This window comes from Dromaius novaehollandiae, chromosome 12, assembly GCF_036370855.1.
Source record: "Dromaius novaehollandiae isolate bDroNov1 chromosome 12, bDroNov1.hap1, whole genome shotgun sequence".
NCBI classification, from domain to species: Eukaryota; Metazoa; Chordata; class Aves; order Casuariiformes; family Dromaiidae; genus Dromaius; species Dromaius novaehollandiae.
In genome coordinates, this window is record NC_088109.1 from 22,054,744 (window position 1) to 22,080,133 (window position 25,390).

The 25,390-nt window shown below is 38.4% G+C and overlaps 1 protein-coding gene across 4 annotated transcripts in view; it reads right to left on the bottom strand.

Annotated features, from left to right (window-relative positions):
• SHQ1 (SHQ1, H/ACA ribonucleoprotein assembly factor) overlaps window positions 1-25,390 on the bottom strand; it is a 66,389-nt gene that overhangs the window by 11,134 nt on the left and 29,865 nt on the right. For all 4 annotated transcript variants that reach the window (XM_064519208.1, XM_026110422.2, XM_026110405.2 and 1 more), the window contains one exon: window positions 20,979-21,099. In XM_064519208.1, coding sequence (XP_064375278.1) covers window positions 20,979-21,099 — 121 coding nt within the window. The remainder of the gene's footprint in view (window positions 1-20,978; window positions 21,100-25,390) is intronic.

Here is a 25,390-nt window from a genome sequence, read left to right on the forward strand (position 1 = left end):
AGAAATGACATATGATGTATTGGTTAGAGACTTGCAGTAAACAGGTCCTCCCGTTCCCAAAATCTTTTGAATACTATTGTAGAAATTAAACAGCAAATACTTTAATTTTTCAAGTATGATTAATGGAATTGCATGATTACTTTAAGACATGCTCATTCAGTATGCACGTTTGTGGTAATGATACTTCTTATTATGGTAATAGTGTTCTTACATAAACATGCATAATAGGTTTTAAAGGTGCTGCACATGATAATTATTAGTTATCAAGATGTCAGTTGCTTAAGAAAAATGTTTAATTACAGGTTAAACAGATCAGATGCATGTTTTATTTAATGTACAGCTTTGAGGAACAGATTACAGCAGAGGCATCTCAGGTCTTGTCCATGTAGTCTGAAATTAAGATTTCAGGACGAAAGTACTGTAATCCTTCTTCAGGCAGCAGCAAAGTTTCTGCATGTGCTAGAACAAAAATTCCTGCTCCATAGCTCTTAGCTTGTAAAAGGGTAAAACGAGAAAAGAAGAATAAAAGGAGATTTAGCAAAAAGCTCACATGAGAGCAGGAAAGTAAAAGCCAAGAGCAGCACAGCTAATAACAGGGCCAATCAGAAGACAAAAGCGTAAAGTTCAAGTTAAGCCAGTCTGGAGTAGCATTTACGTACACAGGAGCTGTAAAAGTATTCGCTGCCTCAGCACAGCCTCTAAAACCGTAGCCCCGAATACACAGCCTCCCCTGCATTTCCCTCCCCTCGTCTCCTTCAGTCCTGACCATCACAGGTTTACAGCAAAGCCCTTCCGTGGCAGTACGAAGAGAAGTGAAGGCGATGAGGATCGACTGCAGTGCTGAGACACAGAGCGCAGCTGGGAAGCAGGACACAACTGAGTCTGATACTCCTGCGGGTTCCTGTTCTACCTTTTGTTCCCGGGAGCAAGGAGAGCACTAGGTTCTCATGAGTCAAGATGGCTTTTATCTCCAGAACATGGAGTTGCAAGGGAAGTTCACATAGAAAATGTATCTTAGGGATGTGATTAATATCATCTTCTGCAGGGAGGACAAATAGCTTTACATAAGCTGGAAAGACAGACAACCTACCAAGTCAACCCAGTCACCGAAGGTAAAGAATAAACACAGAATTTGAAGTATACATCCAGCCTCAAAATCCTCTAGTTTTTCCTGAAGGTTAAAATAAAAATGTGCAAGTAATTATGTTTTTGTATAACCTGCCCATCAGTCCGAAATAGCACCACAAAAGAAAAAGGTTTAAACAAAAAAACAAAAACAAAAAAATAAACATGGGCATTAATGGGCCAGGCCTTTCCATCTGCCCAATACTTACCCTGTGTCCAATTGTCTTGCTTTAGCAGTTTAGTTATGTTTAAAAAAAGACCAATCAGAAAGAGCACTTGAAGCACTAATCGGGACATGGGAGTTACATACCTAAAATACTGTGCAGAAGATCTGCAAACATGGCAAGAAATATAATAGTCAAATTGGCATAACAGTCCTTAAAAGCAGGAGTCCATAACATTTTGCTATGGAATGGAAAGTGCGTCCTTTCTTGTATATATGTAATCCCTACCTTGCTTTTGTTTTTTTGTAAATAACAGTTATTTCTGCCACCACATGAGTTTGGTTTTGCATTTTACAGATGTATACAAACATCCACTTTTGTGAAGTTCAAAGTGTAAACTAGGTGTAACAGATGGCAAAGCACAAATATAAGGCTACAGAATTTCCTTACTGTCCACCCTTGCTCAAGCACAACCAAGCTAGCTGACAGTGCCCAAGAGCTGCCGTGGCAGACTGAGCGATTCTTGCCCGAGTAAAACACACGAGCAATAGAGCCTGAGAACAGAATAGAATAGAGCACGTCTTTCAAAAACGTTAACAGCAGCTTTGGTTACAAGCCTGGTGTTTGAATTAGACCTAACTGGTCTTGGAACAAGGTTTTATAACTGAAGTTTGTTATACAACCCTGTTAGAATGTGGTTAGGGCCTATTAATTGTGTTACAATGGGAACCAATCCTCCATGCTAGCGATGCTCTGCCTTGGCTCTATAGGGCTCACAAGCCCTACTTTAAATGTAAAACACTTTACATTAATTATCTTTAAGCCTTACAGGCAAGATAAACAAGCCTCAAAGAAACAGCAGATCTCCCAAGTGCAGACTTGTCTTTGCAGTGCCAGAGGTTCCACCAAAGGAGAAAACGGGTCTGTCCCACTGCAAAGCAGCCATCCCTGGCAGGCCTGCAATTCCCCAAGACCCATTCACACACAAACTAGCATCACGCTGTGCCAGTCAGCATGGCTGACAGACAAAAAAAGGGCAGTTGTTTAACTTACCTCCACTCAGCAAGAGCTCTGGACAAACAGCATTCAACTAATAGTAAAGTTGCTGCACTAAGCTAACGGCTTTCTGTCTGCTGCATTGTAAGGTATTCCCAGCTGCCTAAATATTTTACAATTATTGTATGAGAAGCTACTGAGTTTAATGAGAAAAGGGTCAATCTATGTTTAAAATACCTGTCTCAATAAGGCTTGGAAAAGTTCAGACCTATGAAAGAAAGCTTAATAAAAACCCTTTTTTCTTAGATAAAAGATGAAGACAAACAGTACAACCAGTCAAGAGCACAATCACTTTAAATCTGTTCCAAACGACATACCTGGCAGTGTTGCTTACATTTTTTTTTTTTTTTTTTTTACAATTATTCTTCAGTTAGAGGTATCATAACTATTAAGCCAATTCTAGAATCAACATTGTCCCAGACACCACCAGATACTATCCCAAAGTAGAGCGTCAGCGGTTCAGATAAAGAGGGTGTGTAAATTTAGTATCTGCAAGACACTGAAACGACAGCTCAGCAGCAAGGGATAACAGAACTTTCTGCCTTGCCACAAGACAGGTAGAGGACAGGCTGCAATAGGACATAACTGATGTTTCTACATGAACTGTCCATGGTGAACAAAAGTTACACAGATCACTGGGCATCTGCAAAGGATCAGACCCTTCGACTTATTTTTTTTTTCTGCCCAGAGCGGTTCCTGCTCGATTCCATCCATCACTGCCCTCCAGTCCAAGCTGCATCATCTAGACACAATGGTTATGAAGAGACATCCTTTAATGTTCAACCCATTGAAAATACCAGCATTAGCTTCCTAGAGGAACTCTGTCATGATCTGTTGAAAATTTATCTCCCTTCAGCAACAAGCCTGCTGCTTAAGCTCCTTTCAAAGAGAAGGCTCAACAAGTTACAGCTGACCATGATATCAAAAGACTAGAAATTAAGTTCACACAAGAATGACACAGACAGCAGAGCATCCAACTATTCTTATAGGTACTTGAGAAGAAAGTAAACTGTTATTTAATCTAAAATTTAGATGACTGCTTCTATCTACATCCTGCATAGCTGTTTTCAGCAACCAAAATGATCATCTGATGACATCTCTTGAAGCTTATGATAGAGCTGGCCTTTTTAGGTAACGCTGTAAGTTACTAGAACAGCATATTCTGACACCTCAGGGTGGAGGGAGAGGTTGTGGAGACAGACAACTCTTGGAATTACCCTAACATGACTTAAACCTTTAGTGCTTCCAACCAACAGTAGCACGTTGCTCTTAGAAAGGCAACTAACCAAGCCAAACATCCCTCCACACCCGAAAAAACAATTTCAAACAGCCGGGGGGGAGTGGGGGGGGGTGGAAATCTTACAATACAGAATTGAAGGACAATTTGATTTTACTAAAATATTCAAGACATGAAGCAGCTCAGGTTTGATCAGCCTCTACTGTGGAACACAGAGGTGATAATGACGACGGCACTGAATGCAAAAGCAGACTTCATTAATGTAGGAACATCTAAAGTCAACATGCACAAGAATAAAAAAAAGCACAAGTGGCCCAACAATGAGGACAGATAAGGAAAAAAAACCCTCCAGTTCAGAAAAAATCCTTACAAATGGACATTTAGCTGTAATAAGAAATTCATCACTCTAAACACACCATCCATTTGCTGAAACTACTCTTTAAAGTGTCATGGGTTACAAAAGATAAAATGAGCCTCAGAACGTGCCTGGAGATAGAAGTCTCTGACTTAATTACACCTTTTAGCATATGGGTTTTATATGAGATACCATATTTCAACATTTCTTATTCCAATTTCAAGGTTATTCCTAGAAAGTGCTTGAAGTTATACACTATTCAAAACCAGAGCCAGCCCTGTAATGCGTATTAGACCTTTCACAATTCTTATTTGCTGGAAGTAGAAACACACACACCAAAAGTGAACAAAAATATTCCAAACAACACTCTGAAACAAATTCACAGCAGAAAGCCAGTAGTCTTGGTAAACTTTAACAGATAATCGTAACCACTTTGCATATCTGTACATGCCATTGTATTACTGACAATAAGAGTGATTTTACCTTTACACTGTTTTTCACTGAAAAGCACCTTATACACCCTTGTTCCCCAATTCCCCATAAACCTGGGGAAACTATTCAGATTTTATTTCATTCAGTTCTGGGAACCTGACCATCCTCTACAGTGAAACATAGCTAAAACCTAACAAAGCAGAACAGTACTACCCTGAAGGAGGAAAAAGATGAGGGAGGAAGTGGAAAAAAGAAAATACACACAGCAACTAAACCAAAGGGCAACTATTTCATGGAACAAAACACATTCATTCAGAAGAATACCGATTATATTCTGTTGCACTTGCTATATGCACTAAGAATATCACAGGCCTGATGAACAGAAGAGCCCAAAATCTGTTTTACATCCCTTCTGCAGAAACAGCATCGCTAACCACACAATTCCTCTTACCGTACCAGTTAAACAGAAAGCCAAAAAGGCAAACATCTACAGAATCACTGCTTCCAGTCTTTACTACTGCATCTGTTCTCCTAAGATACAATACCTAAAGGCTGCCCATCATAAACCTACCTGGGCTTATGGGATCTGAAAGAATCCCAGAATAGGTAGCATGATTAACAGCTGGTGAGATAAACACAAACAGCACCATTCAACAGCTTCATGTTTTCAGTCTATTATACGTTTTTTATAGTGATAGGCAGAACCAATAAATAACCTCATTCAAATCCCATTAGCTCTGATCAATGAGTGCAAAATATAGCATAAAAACAAAGCTGAATTTAATGTGTTTGTGAAGTGGGAAAATGGCCCTATTTTCCTCAGGACTCTTGTAAAAATTGACCGAAGCTTTAACTGATCTACATTATCTGCAGCAAAAGAAAGACAAATGAGCGTAAACAGGACACAAACAACCTAATGTTTGTTCACATGATTTAGGACTAAACTAACCACTGTCTTCACAGGCAACAAATAAATCATCCTCACAACAAAGCACTAAAGGCTGCTTAATTTCTAAACTTCCTTATGAAAAGCTAGCTGTTGAAACAACACAGGCCTAGTCTATACAAGATAATTTATCCAGCCACAGGTAAGAACGGATTCTTCCCATTTCTCATGAGAACGGATTCCGATTTTTAGTGTAGGTAGCTTAGGTTTACCTAGTCACGCTGTCTATGTATATTCCTGTTAATTACTCCCTTTCCAATAACTTTCGGAAATACCAGGCAGCTTCAATGAAATTTGGAAGTGACTGTAGGTCAAAAGAGATCTTTAAATTCCTACACATTTCATGAACCTAAGTAGAGGCAGACCCAAAATAATGACCTGTGCAAGAAAAGGCAGGCAGAACAGAGCTGCTGTGTACAGGCTTCGTAGGAGACCAAGGCGCACACGTACCAACTGGCTGATTGGTGCTAAGACTAGCCACAGCCTTTGCTGCCTCTCACCAGGTGGAAGGGTCAAAGGATGGGATGAAGAGCTTAGGACACATGGCCAGGTGCTGTAGGAAGTTTACAGAATCATTTTTTCCTCCCTTGTAGACATCAGACAAAATAGAGACTGGGAAAGTGTTCAGTGCACACCAAATCTTTATCTTGAATGTAATAAAAACAGGAGCATTGTGTTAAAAAAGAAGTCTGAAAAAATACATCTCTCTCTAAGCAAGATGTCACCATTTTAAACTGACCAGATTAGAAGAGCAGAAATCCAGCACAAAGAGACTGCTTTTGACAAGAGAAACCAACCACTTGCCTTCAGATACCAGAAAGCAGTCCTGAGCTATAGCACAAGGGCTGATGTGGAAGCACCCCAAGGGTCTGAGGGCAATATAACACGCTTTCATCTTGAAATTCTGGCTTTTAAAGGGCATTACATGAATTCTGAAACTAAGAAAGAGTAATATATTTATGCTGCAATTCACCCGGCAGTCCTGTAAACATGAACTGCAATCTACATAGCTTAAAATATTACAGTTTGTTAAACGTAAATCAAACATAAAACACAGCACCATCGTTTCAATTTAAGTGACCTTTTATGTTAGTCTTTTTTTCCATATTTCAAATAATTTTCCCTCCCTATTTATTCTGAAATTCCACAATGCTTCTTTTATAATGAATCTAAATACTGCATGAGCTGAACTTCACAGTTATAAATATATATTTTTTTAAGTATTAAGCTTTCCAATATAGCATCTTACTTTTATTATTCCGTCTTTTTGCTAAGCTGAAACTAAACATATCTCAGATTATAAAAGAAATTAAGTACAGCTTATTTATGTAGACAATGCTATGAAAATATTCATAAGAGGAACAGAATTAATACTGGACTATAAAAAGAAACTCAGCAGTTATTTATATATTTTGAGAATCCTTCAACTGGGTTTAGAAATAGCTCAGTGTTGCCAAAATAGCTTCAGCTAAGTTGCAACCAGTCCAAATGTCTAACAATGGCACAGCTTCCAAAGTTATACAGGATAAATAGGAATAACAAGAGATGAATAGACAGCTCACCACAAAACAGAGGCAGAGAAAGGAACACTTTCAAAATGCAATAATAACTATTGGCTATATTACACAAATGGAGAACAACTGTCGATGTTCCATTAGCCCTGTGTCCCTCTTAAATTTCTTAACTACCATTGCATGGAACTTGGTCTACACCTTGCATCTCTGGTGAGATGCAGTACAGCATTACTAACATTGTAAATTAAACAATTTGTGTTGTAACATAGGAATGAAAGGTATTCACATAAAACAGTGCATGAGATGCGACTCTGAGGTCACATACTACAAAACTAACAAGAACAATGACAATGGGCAGAGTTAAAGGTACTATTTCAAACACATTTCTCCAAAAGGATCCCACCCCTTTACAGTGGAAGTTATCAACCAAAGAAGAAGAATCCTAGCGAGGCAGACTGCAGTTCTGAGCGTAATACCCCTCCGTAGTTTCTGACACCGGTGGGAAGGCAAAGCACTCCCTGTAGCCTTCCCACTCACAGCCTTTGTCAGCTCACGCAATCTAAACAGGAAAATGCACCAAAAGCCTGAGCAGCTTGCAAATCCCCAGCAGAAAAGCACAGATTTTTGCAAGAGCCTAAATTGATGGTCTGTTCCCATCTCCCCCTCCACATTCCTGTGCTTGTAAAGCACCCAGCATCAGGCAGTCCAGTCCACAACCAAGCCTCTTTTGCATTATGCTGATACTATTACCATACTCCACAGAAACGGCTGGGGATCTCGCTTCCTGACTACGACAGGAGAACTTGAAGGCCGCAGATGCTTTCCATCAGGAGTAGCTGGCCCAAAGCAGCAGTTCTTGCAGGAAAAAGTCCTCAGGGAACAGTGACCAGTAGGCATTAGGCCACAAACTGTAAATTACTATCTCAATAAATTCAACATTTCTTCTCATTCTCTCTGCTCACTGCTGAGATTTATGGGGCATTAACTGTAAGGGGGGGGGGGGGGAAGAAAGTGGAAGAGACCGTGCTAGCTACTGACAAAGTTGAAAACAAACCAGGAGGGCATTATCTGCCTGCAGACCGTCTTCCCACTTTGATCACAGCTGCACACTCCACCTGCTTCAAAAGGCAACAGCTACACAAGCTCATCCTTCCCCTAGTCAAAACAGGAGAAGAATCAGCTGAGATGTGCTGACTGAAGAGACATGACACAAATCACTGACCCTTCTGTAGGCAGATAGGAACTGCCTCCCCACAACTTTGGAAAATCAAAGGAAGTGCCTGAGGGGGAAAAAAATGGCTTTCTTCTTTCCCTTCTCTACCCACAGCAAGGTGCATTCAGACACAGCCTGAAGGAATGAGCTGTAGAAAAGTGATGGAATAAATAGAAAAAAAACACAACAGAAGAAAGGAGAGAAAAACATCAAAGGAAACTGCAGCTAGCAGCTGGGAGGAGAGATTAAATCCCTTGTTAAAAATCCATGTTTTACAGGGCTTGCTAAAACATACATAAAGGGGAATTTCTGGTATTATATCCACCTGTCTATCACATTTCAGCCTGCAGGGCAAAGAGTGTTTTGCTTTAAGCCTCTTAAGTCAGTATTTTATATTACTTGGGTATTGTTATTTACAAAGTGCCCTATATGCACCTCCTGCTTTACAGATAATTAAAGTGACAGCTCAGGCCTTAAATAAGACGCAATGTTTAACGGGAAGCATGGCAGCTCAGGATGACAGTAAACAAAAGGAAAATATATTAAAGAACATGCATCATAACAGTGAAAGATGAGACAAATATACAATGTGCTTGCAAATTATTAGTTACTATTTTTAAATCAAAGAACTACATATGATCTAAGGATTAAGAGCAGATGACTAGGAATAAAAATAATAAAAAAAGCCGGGTTCTCTACCAAATTCACACACCAACAGCCAGTGCTCTTTGATACATTGGTAAATTCTTACCTTAGTTCTAAGGAAGATGATAGCACTTCCTTTTTGAATTTTTAAGAGCAGAAAAGGCTATTTTATCATCATAATACATTCCACAGAAACTCAAGTATTTTCTGCACCAGGACCATACCTAGTGTCCAAATCATGTGATATTTTTCATCTTGACAGAAACAAATAAGACAGTACAGAATCACTCAACAACCTAGGGAGAATGAGACATAAGATAATTACTCTTCACTACTGAGATGTGAAACTTATTGCTGGTCTGATTTTTTTCCTGCTTTATTTTTCAGGTAGGTGGACCTTATCCGTAGACATACTATCTTTTGCTATACTACAAAGCGGCTAAATAACAGAAATCTTTCCATCATATTTGTAGACATGTCCAAATCAACCTTTAACTTTCTTACTGATGAACTACCAAATTCCTTAAGTCTCTTGCCATAATGCAGGTCATTCAAACTCATAAATTCACATAGCTTTTTTCCCCCCTAAACTCTATGTTTTAACATCTTTTGGAACTGCTGACACTTAAAGTAGTCAGTTTTTAGCAGTCTCACAAATGACATGTGCGGAGGTCATGCCACTTTGTTCTCCTACACGATACCACCCCCCTGCTTCAGCTAGGCATTTTACTCAGCCTCACCTGCAGAGAAATAAACAGACACACAGGTTCAAACAGTTCTAAGCACGACCCAGCCTATTTTTCTGGAGCTGCTGCCTTCAACTGCTTTATGTTCTCCACTCCATAACTATGATCCATAATCTTTTATTGTAAATGTGCCATCTTATATTTGGCTGCATTAAAACGCATGTTGCTCAAATAAGTACATGTTGCCAAACAATCTGGATCAGTCTGTGCAACTCATCTGTTCAATTCATTTTCTACTTCTGTCTTTTTTTTGAAAAAGAACTTTTAATGTCACAGAAATTTCTAAGACATATACTGTTTTCTTTTACAGATTGTTAAAGATACAGGACAGTACTCAGACAAAAACTGGGGAAAACGGATATTCTTCATTTAAAAAAAAAAAACAAAACAAAAAAGACAGTCTTTTCCCCAGTCCTTTTTCCATTTTCCAGTATTTGTTCAAACATTAACATATTAGGAAAGCCAAGGCTTAGTGGTATGTAAACAGAAATATACATAAAAATAAACCTCAAAGAGTCTGCAAAGAGGCCATTTTAAGTTGCCACTCCCATCACTGGTAAAAGCTCGAAAACCAGCTGCAGCATCTGAAAGTCAATACACCACTATAGGCCACCAAAGAAGTGAATGAAAAGCAAACCTAATGCAGCATGATTACTCAAAGCAGCAAGCGAATGTGGTGCTGCAAGCAGAACCTGCTGCCAGCAGTAGTAATGCCAGCTTGTAAAGCCTGCTAAGAAGGAATTACAATAATTGAGCCCTGTAGTCATGACTTACCATTGCAAGTTATCACAGGACAAATAAGGGTGAAGCCTATGTAACCAGATAAAACAGCTTTCTTACTGTGTTCATGGAAAAGGTGTGATCACAAGTAGCAGACTTTTTGCTCTATCCCCGGTACCTGTACGGCTCTTTTCATGAAGCAGAAAGGAAGGAATATTCTTCAGAGTGACAATCTCCATAGACCAACAAGTTTCATTTTGCATGGAGTGGAGAATAAATGTATCCAAATGACAATACCATTCAAGAAAGCACAAAATATATTCTTCCGACTGCACAACACATCAAAAGAAGGCATTCTGCAATAGGAGCAATGAGGTTATTAGACTATCTGATAAATAACATGGCTAGCTACACCAGAACACATGCTGATGGCAAGGCTGTTTTCAGAGCAGCAACATGAAAGCTATTTTGCTTTTCTCTGCACCGCCAACTTTGAGTACTGAAGCTGTGTCAAGCCTGAAATTACCACAGCCTTCACTAAACCATGGTTAAAATGGACAGCAATGAAAGTAAAGTAAAGCCAGAACTACAGCCAGAGTACAGCTGACTGTGAAACTGGAATTCACAAAAAATACAGTACCGGGAGGTGTATCCTTCCTAAAGTCTTAACAGTATGGAATGCTTTAAATACCCTGTACAAATTGATTTAATGCCACAGAGCAAGAAATAGGATTTTTATCCAGACTGTATTCCTGCCTGTGCCTGTTCTTACGGATCATGGCTGCTGAAGAGGTTAAGAGCTGAAAAATCAGCATATTCTTCTGATACTGAGAATACTTTAAAGCACAGATTATTTTATGTTAATAAATATTTTTTCCACACACAGACACAAAGTTTATTAAACATGCTAGTAGTACCCCTTTTCAAAATCTGCTCAGACAACAAGATTTTCTCTATTCCTTCCTCATTTGACAGTACAGTCACGGGTTTCAGTTTAGTCACTCCTAGGAACACGGCAATGCCACAAGGACTGAACAGCTCTTTAATGAACATCCACCATAAAAGCAGCAAAAAACAAAGACCAAAAGATTTTTAAAAGTCTTTTTCTTCTATTCCAATATTTTGAGCTTTACAAAATGGCAAATCATTAAAAACAAACAAAAAGCCAAGAAGAAACAGTTGTAAAAATGGCATAATCAGAATAGTTTCTACATAACACTTTTCAAAGTTTTTCAGATCTTGGCAAATAATGAAAAGGGTTATAAAATCTCTAAGTCTGTAGATGGACGAATGGTTTCACAAATGATTTTTAACATACTATTGGAATACATGCCAAAGTTCTATTTATATTTATCTAAAAGTCCTAATACTTCACTACACAAGCTTAAAAAAATGTTCCATTTAAAAAAAAATATTGGCCCAAATCTAGCAAAAGCTTAAGTTAATTCTTTCAGGAATACGGCTGTATGTGATTTGCACAAGATGCTCTTTGCCCTACAAGCAATCAGCATAGAATATGGAGAGCTGGTATGTGGAGGCACATACAAGGAAAGCACTGGATACAAGAAGCTCTAAAGAAAAGACAAGAATGTAAATTAATAAAACATACAACTATGCAAATACTCACATGAACTGAAGGGAGGCTTTTGAAGCATCAGTAGTAGAGTGTTTAAACATGCACATCAGCAAAAGTGGATGCCCAAACTACACACAGTATAATTTTCAACTGTATGTTTCCGAAAAAATTTTAGTAGGCTTAGACATTCTAAACTGTTCCTTTTTTTTTACAAATTTAAAGAGATGATCACTTGTAAAAATAAATACTTAAAATCAGTTGCAGCCATCAGAAAGGTCAGAAGGAACAAAGAGATCTGCCCTCTACCAAACTAACCAATGGACTGAAACCATGATGCTGAAAGTGGAGCTCCTTTCTTCCTTGCACACTAAGATCTGATCTCACAATGGTCGTAACAATCTCAAATCTCATTGATCTTAATTTCTGAAGGACTAGGTTCCTTAACGTTCATGCAACATCAGGCCTTAAAATGTCTGGCCCACACTACTGTGTATTGATGAAAGCAGTAATTCAGAAAGCCTGGGGAAAGAAAAGGGAAGAGCTGAACAATCAGTCAATCTCATCACCTCAGTGACATGCTGTGAATGTAATTAATCCTACATTTATTTAGAGAACTTCACACCCTACACATAAAGCAGCAACTCCCTGCTGGCTTCAGACGAGGTAATTATGTTGTAACAAGGACTTGGTTTTTATTATAACAAAGAGACGAAAAGAAAAAATGTAGCTATAAAGCTATCATATCTTTTAGGGTATGTCCGCCTGCAAATCAGGAGAAGCAAACACAACATGTCTAGAAATATCTGAGTTCACTTAAATTTAGTTAATTCTGATAAAGATAGCAGCTTCTACAGAGGCTGCATAACTACCACAGAGAATCTTAGTTCTTATCCTAAAGCAAATAACTTATGCTTCAAATGGCACATTGCACCTGCAGTCACCAAAACTAGCCAGAGCAGATTTGTCTTAGGTATAAGTATTTGTGCTCTGCCATGCAGATGTGTGACTGCAGAGCACACATACATTGAAGAAGTCCGTGCACGGGTATAACAAACTGTGTTTCTGGAGGGTACAGTTCCACAGGACATGCTGACGCCATTTAGCAGCTCATCGCTCTGGAAAGAGGGAAGCCCTGCTTCCTGCCACAGCAGTTGGACCTCCAGTGGCTGTCGGACTCCCCCACCAGCTGACAACAAACCCAGCCGAGAAAGGAGCAGCATCTCTGCCAGGTGAGTTAAACTGGCTCCTCCAAGTCAAATGAGAGTCACAGCCAGCATGAAGGACAGGATGGAACTGCATGCCCAGAAGCATGGGAAGAAGCAGGAAATGGAGAAATAGGATGGACAGAAGCAAGGACAAGTAAACAAGATCTCCCTGCTGTGGTGCCAGTAAGAGTTACACTGACTTAACTGCCCCTGAGACTCACGGCCAGGCAGCCAGCAAGTGCTCAGTAAATTTGGGTTACATGCTAGCAACAGAAGTGCTGCATGAACAGCTGCCCATACTGTAGTGCTCTACACACCTCAGAGAGGTGTTCTAATAATCTGAATTAGAATCTATTCTAATTTAAACTAAAACATTGAACAATAGGGGATAATTGCCTAAAGTATACCATTAAGTCACCTTTTGTGTCCAACTTTATAGTTATGGTTCTGCTCAACAGTGAAGGGTTATGTAGCTGCAAACCTCCTTCAAAGTCCCAAGTCAAGAAAAAGCCCTCTGCATCCTTCATTTATTGTACAGGCTTCTTTTTTTTTTTTTTTTCTCCAAGAAAATAAACTAGAACTAGTGTCTGGCTATACGGAAAGCTTCATACCTGGTACAAAGGTACCTTCAAACCTGAGCAAATTCCTTCTCTCTACTCACAGCTATAGGAAGTCATTCCAGCCAAGAACTTAAGATTAAAAGAGGAAAAAGAGGTTCATATGAGTATTGGTAACATCCAGAATTGTTACAGTTACTTAAAATTAACCAAAAGGTATCAAATGTTGCTCTTAACTTCTAAGAGATCAAAAGAGATTATGAGAGAGGTGGCAGAGAAAGAAATACAGTGGCAGAGAAAGAAATACAGTGGCAGAGAAAGAAATACAGTGGCAGAGAAAGAAATACAGTGGCAGAGAAAGAAATACAGTGGCAGAGAAAGAAATACAGTGGCAGAGAAAGAAATACAGTGGCAGAGAAAGAAATACAGTGGCAGAGAAGCTTTCTCAGATACATGGACGCGGTTCCCCAGCAGATGTATGTTAAAAACAAAGTAGCATATTAGATGGACAGCTTGTCTGATCCAGTACGACAAGTCCTGTGAAATCTCTAAAGCTTTTAAAGTCTTGAGTTTTTAGATTGACTGTCATTCAAGTCTTATCTCTAAAAGGTCAGGTCAATATTTTGTAGAACAAAATATATCATGCATGATACTGTTTTATGTATTTAAATTGTGTAATTTTTAAGTTTTCCATATCTGTGCACCTAAATGGAATCTCTATCCAAAACTCCACAGAAGCAGGAGTAAAAAAAGTCCTCTCAATTGTATTTGCCCTCACACAATAAAGGTATGTAAAAAAAAAAAAAAATCCACACACAAGCCAGTCTTCTCCATCTTTATATGGCACTTGGAGTAAAACTGCTACTCAAATTATTTTCACATTAAAACTTTTCAGAAACATGTATTATGTCATAACCTACTGACAAATTCCTGAAAGAAAAAGTGCAGTAAGAAAGAATACTCTCCGGGTACCACTGAATTACCGCTAATAATCTACACAATGTTGAACAAATGTCTTCACCTGAATCTATCCTTACTGAAGAAACCTTTATAAGGTGTTGACATGTAGTAGTCCCTTTGATGAAAGGGAAACAGTCCCACTTACTATCAGAAGACGTCTGTGAAGTTAAAAGAAAAAAAAAAAAAAGAGCACATTGCTATGTAGTACGTTAGGCTAAGTCTTTTATCAAGAATTAAATCAACTGAGATTCAGATTTATTACAAAACGAGTGAAAGACTAGCAAACACTAATGAGTTTTAATCTAGATACTGGTTAAAACTTAAAAGTGCATTTGTTGACCTAAATCCACTCTCCTTATGGAAATAAAACCTAACACAATATTATTCAGGTACAGAAGACATGTTAAAAGGCTGAGGCAGCCATCAAGTGTATATAACGTACCTGCTTCAAATACCTGTAGGTCACCACCACCAAGAATAATTCACCGAAATCTTCCATCAAGAACTTAGCACTAAGCTAAAAGAGCTGTAAAGTTCAACAGTTAGAAAACTGGGGGGGGGAGGGGGCAGGTGACTGCCCAGTCTGGGTTAATTTGCCTTTTTGCACATATATGAGATGTGATCATTTAGTCATGCTCTATTTTATATGTACGGTTTCCAAAATTTTGGGGGGAGGGGAGGGAACACGGAGGGGAGAGGAAGGAAATTGTTAATCAAGTGGTCAAATTTTCTCTCCTGGACTTATCACCTAATTTCAGTCTCCTCTCCCCAACCCTCCCCATCTGCATTTCAACCTCTTGCCTGTATCTTCTTTCATCAGCTCCTCCAAATTAGCTTTCTACTTTACTCCTCCCTCCCACCTTCCACCAACTTCTCTCCTTAGCACCTTCCCAATCTTGTTTCCCTCTTCATACTCTCACCAGGTTCTTTACTGACAACTGGCATCACACTTCTACTTAAGTGAGACTGCACAGGTGTCTGTCTGGAGAAAAGGATGCTAGAGCCCAATAGAGATGTTGTCTCACTCCAATTACAGTGCCCAGTCTCATCCTGTGATCAACAGATGACCACTGCCACCTTCAGCAGAAGCACATGCAGCCACACTCCAGTGATGCTACACGTACAGTCAGGCTGTACACATGAGCAGCAAGACACCACAGCATGCGGTCTAATCCACACTACATGCTCTGAAGGGAACGAAATACAATCACCAAGAACAAAATCTTCAGACATTTATGCATTTTGGAACATAATGATTAATTTAATTGAACGTATGTGAGTGGCATTTTAAACAAGCTTTGGTAGATTCACAGGAAAGCAACACACATAGCCATAATCCAAAAACTTAGGTAACCTCAACAGTAGGCAATGCTGAGCTCTGCTTATGACAATTCTTTTAATACGTAAGAAACACTACAGGTAAAAACAACAGTAATAGTTCCTTATGACTTTCCATTTAGGCGATATCAAAGACCACATAAATGGATTTTTTTTTTTTGCCCCCTGCCCCTCCACATTGCAAATTCAATTCATAGCTTCCTTTGTGAATAAGAATTATCCTGTTAATAAGGATTCAAGAAATTTTTACAAAATTAGTCAAGAAAGAAGCAAGCATGGAATGGGAAGGTGTAAGAGTTGATTTTTGAAGTTATCTAGATACAGTACTAATGGTATGTAAAAAACTTAAGTCACTCCAATGTTATTGCATTTGTACAAAGCTTAACAGATCTCCTTTACTGTTTGTGTCTGAGTGCTAAAATATATAACAAGTTGGTTTTTTTTTTTTTTTTTTTTTTTGCAATCATGAATAAAAGGTGAAGTGGTAAATTAAAATATATGAAAAGTAGAGACAATGAAAAATATAATACACGTTACAGGGAATCAAAGATCATTCTCTTGCATTTCTCCTCATATCCATGAAACTTTGAAAGGTATATCACTGTAAAACTATACATAAAAAAGCATAGTAACCCCTGGAAAACTGCTAGGAACCCTAACAGCTCTACCTCAGGAAAGCAGAAAACATACAGTTACCGATACTAAAGTAGTATATGCTCAAGACAAAACATGTATTTAAGCATTAGGAAATATATGTTAATTTGCCACGTGCTTGATTGCTCTGCTTTATGGAGGGATGCAGAACATGGATGCACTTAACTGCCTGCCTGGACAATGGCTCAAAGGCAGATGTTCAGCCTTCTACCTACCCACTACTGTTACGGGCAGCAGACGTCACCTGGCTGAGCTATGCAAAAGCACGTATGTACAACAGCGGCCAAGAAAAAGCAGTGTGAACAGAGGCTGGAGCAAAGGGGAATACAAAGGACCAAAGGGAGACATCAGGCTACACAAAGGATCTCAGCACAGCTGAAGTCAGTGAGTAGACTTCTGTGACTTCCACAAAGGACAAGTCCTATGGGGTCACACAGCCACGACTCTCCTTCAGCAGAAGGGAAAAAGCTCTTTTGCAATTACTCCTCCTCTCCCTACAAACCCACACCTAGATTCCTCCAGTCTTAGCAGCCCATCTGCAGCCATCAGACAGTCAGTGGTTGCCCTACAAGCTCTTCTCTCCTCCCATCTCCTTCTGCCCTTTGTACCAGAGTAAGGGGCTTACAAAACAAATTTAGTTACAAATGCACCTTGGAGAGGCTGCCATATGTATCATAGCAGTTTTGAAAAGCTCTGACCTAGGAAAAAAAAAGGCAAGCAAACCAGACAAATTAAATTTAATTTTATTATGGAAATGAAAGTAATAACAGAAGTGACAGCAGGGTGGATGATAAGCTCACTTAGCAGGGGGATCAAATGAAGTGATGACATGCCATTATGACCTCAGGGGTTAAAGATGCAATTTTCCATCTGGCTGCATCTGGCTTTTCAACATAAGTGTTGACACCACCTGCCGAGATTTACTACGAGCTGCCTCCACAGGTCTTTGTCTAGCTTTTGTTACCAAGTTAACATTTATTTTTCTCTCTTTTCTGATAAGTTTAGCTGAGCAATATGCTCCCTTTCTTCAAAACCCCATGTACAGTTCATACCAGTTTATAAAATAGATCAAACAACTAATAGTAACGTCACAAGCAGCTCAAAGAGAGACACTAGAAAACTACAAGGCAGGTAGCAAAACTAGCCTTAAGAGTACAAACATGAAGATTAAACTTAAGCTACACTTGATAATATCTTGCATTATCTAAGACTTTTCTGAAATGTACTTTTCTCTTAGCAACAGCTACCTGAATAAAATGAGTTTATCTGAAAGAATCCTTAAAATTAAAGAACTAGATTGTACCCATCAAACCCGACTATTAACCACCTGCACTTCTATTATTCAGCAGCTTAATCGTTTCCAATTCTAGATACACTGTACTTGCATCATGTTCTGCCAGCCCAGTGACACATTCACTTATTCATCTAATTTAGCCACAGCGAAACAATGATCTCAGAACAAATTTGTAATCAGCTATTGACACACTGTTAGCTGTACGGTTTTTGTTTCCACATCCCGTATTTAAGGGTTAGTAACTGGTAGCTACTATGTACTGTTCCTCTCCCAGAGGCTTAATCTTGGTTAGGACTGTCCTCTTACTACCATTTGATATACCCCTTACATTTTTGCCCATGCCCCCCCCCCCTTTTTTTTTAAACCTACAGATCCCAGGCTTCTGTTTGTCAGAATAGGTAAATTAAGAAGCTTGTTTCCAGCCGTTTTTGAGGTGTCCAGATTCTTCACTAAAAATAACCCACAAGCTAATTCAACTAAGACAAAGAGGACCCAATCTCCACTAGGCGTTAGTTACATAATGGGGGGGGGTACATGCATCTGTGCATCTGCATGCCTGCGCACATGTGAAGCCAACCAACCAATCCACCCTTCATAGATTTTGACAGTGCCTTGGGATTAAAACTATGAAAGGAGAGAGGAAAATGGAGGCAAAGAAGGTTAACGAAGCTTGCATGGAGCAAAGAACAGTTAAGAAGCAACAAAACAAAGAGCGCCAAAAACACCTATAAATACCTTCCTCTGCCAATACTCTTTCCCACAAAGGCAATCACTATCACCTTCTCCTCCAGGAATGAAACAGGTACCACCCTCCTATCAAGATGTGTTACTCACCTGGTGCAGGTGAGAAGCCTTGTTCTTAACAGACCAATCACCAACCACTTCCAAATCTGTTAAGGTATTTTCTGAATTGCAAAAAAACTTAGTAGTTCCCTTCAATATTTATTAGGGAAAAAATAAAGTGTTCCTGGTTCACTTAGCACATGCTTAACTTCAAGCACATGGTTCACTGCAAAACTGAACAGGACTGACTTAAGCCTATGGTTAAATGCTTTCCTGATTCAGGACCTAAAAATAGGAGATGCTTTCTGCAGTTCCTCTTTGTCTTGTTCTCCTAATGACAGACAACTATTGTGCCATGTCATTATGACAACAAGATAGCTTAATTACCTTCTTTCCAGAGGCTGTCAGTTCTGCTTAACTGGTATCTAATGTATGCGTCTGGAATGGAGTAAATGTGTTAATGTTTCAGTCACATCTACCATACATTTTCCTCTTCTGTATTTAAAGAAAGTCTTGGTTTCTATAACTGGCTTGCTAGACATTATATTCACTGATATGGACAGCAGTGATAGTCTTTTATGACTGTTTTTTTCAAGAAAGATGCATGAAATAACTTTCTTCTTCATTTACTGTACTTTTTCCAACTTGATTTCAACCTGCATATGAATTTCCCCACACCTGTATTTAAGGCAGTAGGTGAGAGGCCTCCCTCAAAGAATGAAAGTTTAGAATGAACTGGCTGTTACTGTAAACTAAGCAGGTTTCATGAATGAAAAGCTGTAGTTGCTTTAGGACTTTTCGTGCATTTTGACCTGTAAGAATATAATCATTGTAAACATACAGAGAAGAATAAGAATCAACATTACCTAGAACAAGTAATAAGCAGCTGTGAACTAAAGGCCTTTAATAATCTGAGAAGTACTGGTAAGGTCAAGTCTTAAACATGCTTCCATATTTTTTTTATCACTCGAACTCAGAGATAAGCCATTATGCAATAGCAGCCTATTTAAGTTGGCTCAATTCTCTTTCATATTTCCTGTTCTGATCATTACCAAGTTCCTTCTATATCCCTCCATTACTTCTTGTGTCTCGTGCATTCAGAAGTTATTTTTTCCTCAGAAATCTCTTGTTAAATTGTGGACTGAAATGCAAAGACTATTTTTAACCATTGCTTTATGAGTCTATATATTGCTATATCATCAAACATGGCAATGTCACTTTTCCATTTATATCAAGAAGGCCTTGCTCTTTAGAGAACAGTTTTAACATTCAGGCACAACATTTTGCTGCCATGATCATTCCATGGCTTTCTGAAGCGAATGAAGAACTTATGCAAGTGTCTCACATTTCAGTAGGTTTTAGGCAGCAAAATTTTACAGGAAAAGGTAGGGGACAAGGTGAACCCTTGCAAACTCAATACTCATTTTGGGGAAAAAGGAAAAAAAAAAATAGCGCAAAAATCACAGAACCTGTACCTAATCAGCTGGGTTCTCTGCAACAAACAGGAAGGTCTGTATTACTTCTTAGATTATTGCATGCATCCCATACACATTTGTGGGTAGTATGAAAGACAAAAATCTGTCAAGAATAGTATAAAGTTTAGTAAGATTTGAACATGCAGCTTCCTTTGTTCATTTAATCCATTTCTCATTGTTTTTCTACACATGCTTTTGTTTAAGTGACTGAAGCATGCCATTACTCTAATCAGTCTGGTTGCAAGCTTCCCAAGACACAGGGCTCTTGAAGTTAAGCAAAGCCACACTGACTCTATTAAAAGAGCACAGGTGAGACACAGAAGTGGTGAAGTGTAGGGACTTAGTCTAGAAGTGGCAGAGTCACCACTTCCTCTCAACAGAAGTGGAAGCCCAAGCTTATCACCAGGGAGAGCGAGCTGGCAAGCAACTGCAGGAGCAACAGCAGACAGGTATGCGTGACACTTATTCCAGTGTTACAATCAATTGGTACAACTGCTATAGCCAATAAACCAACTGCTCCACACAGATGTAAATGGTTTGCAGGTGCCTCAGACTGGAATTCAAAGTTGTTGATTCAACCTTGAATTGGAAGTTGTCCCCAACTTTTTTCCAAATGTTACATAAGTGCTATATAATCATTTCTGTTCCTAGGAAACATTGCAGTGCAACAAATATTCCCATAAAGTTGTTCTACTATATTATTCCCTGCCCCCGTCACCCCAAAGATGAATATAATCAATGAAAATTCACAATTTTATCTAAAAAGCAATTCTTCCCTTCTCCAGTGATGTTACTGTGTAAAAAATCACAATGAATATTTTCTCTTATGTTATATAAATAGCTAAATAGCCATATTTATGAAATGAAAAGATTGAACACATTTCCACTTATGGGATACAGCATTTCTTTTGAACTTCTTGACAGCTATTCATAGATAAAGTGCGCTAAAATATTCTCATATCAATAATCAATTAAGAACTTACTTGATTTTTTGAATCCAGATGCAATAGTCTGTAATGAAGAGATCATTAAGGATGTAGGAAGGGTCATTCTCCCTAAAAATCTTGTGAATGTCCAGCAGACACTTCAAAACTGCACCTTTTCCTGGAAAGAGATTTTGATTTTTGTAATTCATTAGAAATAATGGCTAATCTTTATCATCATCTCACCTTTGAGGTTGATAATCATGCTATTTACAATGATCTTGTAACTTTAAGTTGATTCACAGCCTCAGAAAAATCCTGCATGCCTCCCGCATGCCCTCTGTGAAAAAGACAAAGGTTGTAACTCCATATGCCTACACAAATACCCATGCCAGAAAAACACAAAGTTGGGAACACACAGTCCACAACAGGATCAACCGCGCGGGAGAAGCCACAGCAACTGCAAGCCAACATAAGCGATACCACTCCCTAACATCTAACCATCACCTTAAATTTTGCGGATCACTTCCTACCACTGTTTGTTATGGAATAACTAGGCAGGTTGGGCCCCCAGAAAGAAAAGCTCATTTCAGGCTTAAAAAGGCCAAATTTTACATGCTGTTGATAAATGCAGTGAAAGATCAAACTGAGTGTTTTCTCATTCTACAATCAGAAACCATTCTGTAGTCAGTTTAATTTTCTTCATATACAATCATTCCTTATGAGGAGAACTCATCAGAAAAACTTCCCGTTAGCTGGCATCTTCTCGTTTAGTTTTCTAATCAAAGCTACTAAAGGGTTAAGTGCTGGAACATACAAAAAAAAAAAAAAAAAAAAAAAAAAAAAACCTCCACTGTTAAACAGAGGGGGAAAAAAATTCAAATAAAAACAGCCACTACTGCAAATGGAATCTAATAACCCCCTCCCAAGAGACTGGCTCCTCCAAGGCTATGAAACCTGAACACGGATGAAGTTACATTTTACAGACTAAAGAAAAAGAAAAAAAAAAAATCAGGACTCCCCCTGCTGTTCAAGCACAAGATTTTTGTTTGTTTGTTTTTAAGTACTTAGATGCTGAAAAACTATAGACAGAATGCAATTGAAAGGGTATGGAAGATTGCAACAAGGAGAAAGAATTTGGACAGTAAAAAGCAATGGCAAACAACTGAAAAACACTGATCTGGAAGAGAAGCAATTGAACAGAAGGCAAGAAAGAATGCAAATGAAAACAAAGCCTCATATATAACTGAGAAACTTATAGATTCCATGGCCATCAACACTTGCCAAGCTAAGCTTGTCAAACTAGACTATTCTGACTACAAAGCATGCTCTTCTAGAAAGCAATGATATGTGGAATTAAAATTCAGGTAATTTTTTGGTTCTAGCTGTCAAGCTCCCAGCCTGAACCATTTACAATATCCACTGTTGCTACTCACCTGCCAAGTAAAAATGTAAATCAGTGACTATAACGTTAATTCTCAATAGAAAGTAGTCTTTCTTCACAAGTTAAAATTTTAGATTATACTCATTTCATGGGGCTCTAATCAGAGAGGCTGCAATTTTGATTTCTGCTTTCAGAATATGCATCTTTTAAAATGCCATTTATAAATAAGAATTCCTTACGCAAAACTGCATCAAGCAGTCAATCACAGGAATTAAAAACAAGAGCTGAGTAACGAACACTATTTAAGCCTTAATGGAGGGTGTCCATAAAACATAGATGACTCTTAACCAATTTCTGTGAAATTCTAAATTGCAAGTTCCATCTTTGGAGATCTATTTCAGTCTTTAGTAGACATCTGGTGCTATCTTTCAGGCTGCAAGGCTGCGGTTACGTACGCAGCAGCAGCACTCCATACACCGGCTGAAGGATGCTTTGCTGAGCCCCTCGCCCCCACCTTTTCCACAGGCCGTTCCTCCGCGTGTCTTTGCAATGGGCTAGCGCGGGCATTTGTGAAACCACACACCGAGCTGGATCGGAGAACTGAAGCTGGAGGATAAACAGGTTGGGGGCTTTTTTGGCAGTTATGTCAGTATAACTCACTGAAAGGCTGTCTGTTAAAGCAAACCTACAGTGTGCTAGTTTTAAATCTCACCTGTTTTGTAGCCCTAAAATTCTCATTTTTAAAACACAACTGTATACTCAAGTTAAGAAAGCCATGGAACAGGCTATGAAGACACACCAAGTATAACCAATTTCGTTTTCTCCACGTAGCATAAAGAGTCAAGCACTCTCATGTACAGGGGCAATAAAGAATACGCATAAGAAGCTTTTGGTGATAATCTCAGGAAAACAAGTGATCTATTTTAAAGTCAGTTTTGCTTATCTTTTGTATTTATATTTTAACAAGGCAAACAAATAATACAATGACATATGCAATTCATTTTGATTTCTTCAAACAAATGAAAATAGCACTCTAAACGTACTTACCTCATAATGTAAAGTTATACCTCTGTGTTATGCTGATCAATAAATATACTGCTTTTCATGTACAGATGCTATTATTTAAAAAACAACTAGTTATACTTCAAAGCATGCACAAGATTTTTTTGTAAGAGGACCAAAAATACTTATTTTCTAAGCTACTAAAATTTAAGATTTAGACCACAGAAGTATATGAGTCAGACTCCAATACACTCTCTTTAACTTTCGGTATAAGGATCTGCATTGGAGGTAAAGGAGGATAACAACTATTTTGAAATTGGGTATGCTGCAAGATAGGCTATCAGAACTAAGTACCAACCCATTGTTTTTCTGGGACAATGGGATTTTCTTTTCCTGCCATTCAAAAATCTCTGCTGTTGGGGAGAGGATAAAAAGTTGCAACTCAGGAGGAAAAGAAGGACGGAGCCTGAGCACGAGGCATAAGTCATAAAAGTCAGAGCACATGTCTGCAGATCACTGGATTCTGCTGGAGTTCATTGCTATGACAGCTGGCAGAGAATAGCCCACAATTTCAATTCTATATAGTTTCAGAAATCCATTCCTCTTTCCACAAATTAGTTCAGAAAATGATACAACTCAACCCCAGCTTTGTATCTGTCTTTTGATACAGTAACACAATGATCTGACACCATCATCCAGCCACACTGGCATTGGTACTGAGTATCTGGAAGTAAAAGAAGTTAACAAACCTCATCATTCTACATTGTTTTCTTCTTCCCCCCCACAGAGACTTGTATATATTTTTCCACTTGTTTGCAAGAAGCAGGAGTATTTATCTAGAGAAATAAGCTTAACTTTACCATCCCTCATTAAAAAGAAGATTTAAGAATAACATGAGATTGAATATAGTAGGACTATTTGTCACAACTCCCCCATGCTTTCAGCAATACCTAGGCAGACTGAGACATAATCTAATCCCAAGACTACTTAAATGCAGAAAAAAATCCACTTGCCATATCTTTACAGCAACCACCAAAGTGAATACAAATTAACTTTAGCCTCTCTAAAAAGTCAAATGTGAAGTCATTTTTCATGTTAATAATACAATTTTTGTTCTTTTTTAAAGCTTTTAAGTCTTCTAGTATTCTTATTGGTAAAAAAAATATTTTGCAATAATATATTTTACAATTTGATGGCAAGCTCAGTCAATCAACCACCCACCTCTGAGCCCTTCTGGAGAGTCTATAGAAAGTAAAGTAAAACAAAAAGTGTTGCCAGAGTCACCACCCTGTTAAAAATCAAGTAAAGAACTCTTACTGACTTTTAAATGAAAACTTTCTGGTAATAACTGATCCTGCTGGATGACAGTACTACCTGTTTTTATACATAATTTTTTATTCATACATCTATCAGAGTCAGTTAGTTAGAAGGCAAAGCACATTCAACATCACAGAAAAGAGCACAAATGGGTTTTCTCTTTATTAGCAGCTCATAAAAGATGGCTTGCATATCAGTATTACACAATGGTAACACAACAGCAGTAAACACCAAACAGCCCACACCACTTATTTACTACAGGTCTATTGAAAGTGCGCTTCGGATATTTACATAAAAACTACATCTAGCAAATTTTTCTGTTACTCATCTGCCAAACGCAGTATACACCTTTTGTTGGAAGGAGTATTTTAGCTGGTACATACCACTGAATCACCATTCAGCAGTTTAAGCCTATCCAAAGAACAAGTAAACAAATACATCAGATATCCTAGATGACAATGCTGAAGTCTGAACAGTTTTGTTGAAGAAGTATTTTAAATATTACAGATCATTAAAACAGAAGAATATGAGCAAGTTTGCTAAGGACCTTAACATTAATTAGCTTAATGCATTTGTCTTATAACTAACACTTTGACAGCAAGTGTTAATTCAAAAAAGTTTCAACAACATATAAGATCATTAAATAGCTTAAAAACACAGTATCCTGTACTTTGAAAATGATCCATCAACAGTGATAATATTTTTAAAGCAAGCTCACAAATAACTTGACATAACAATTCAATCCCATAAGAATTCTCACTAAATAGCT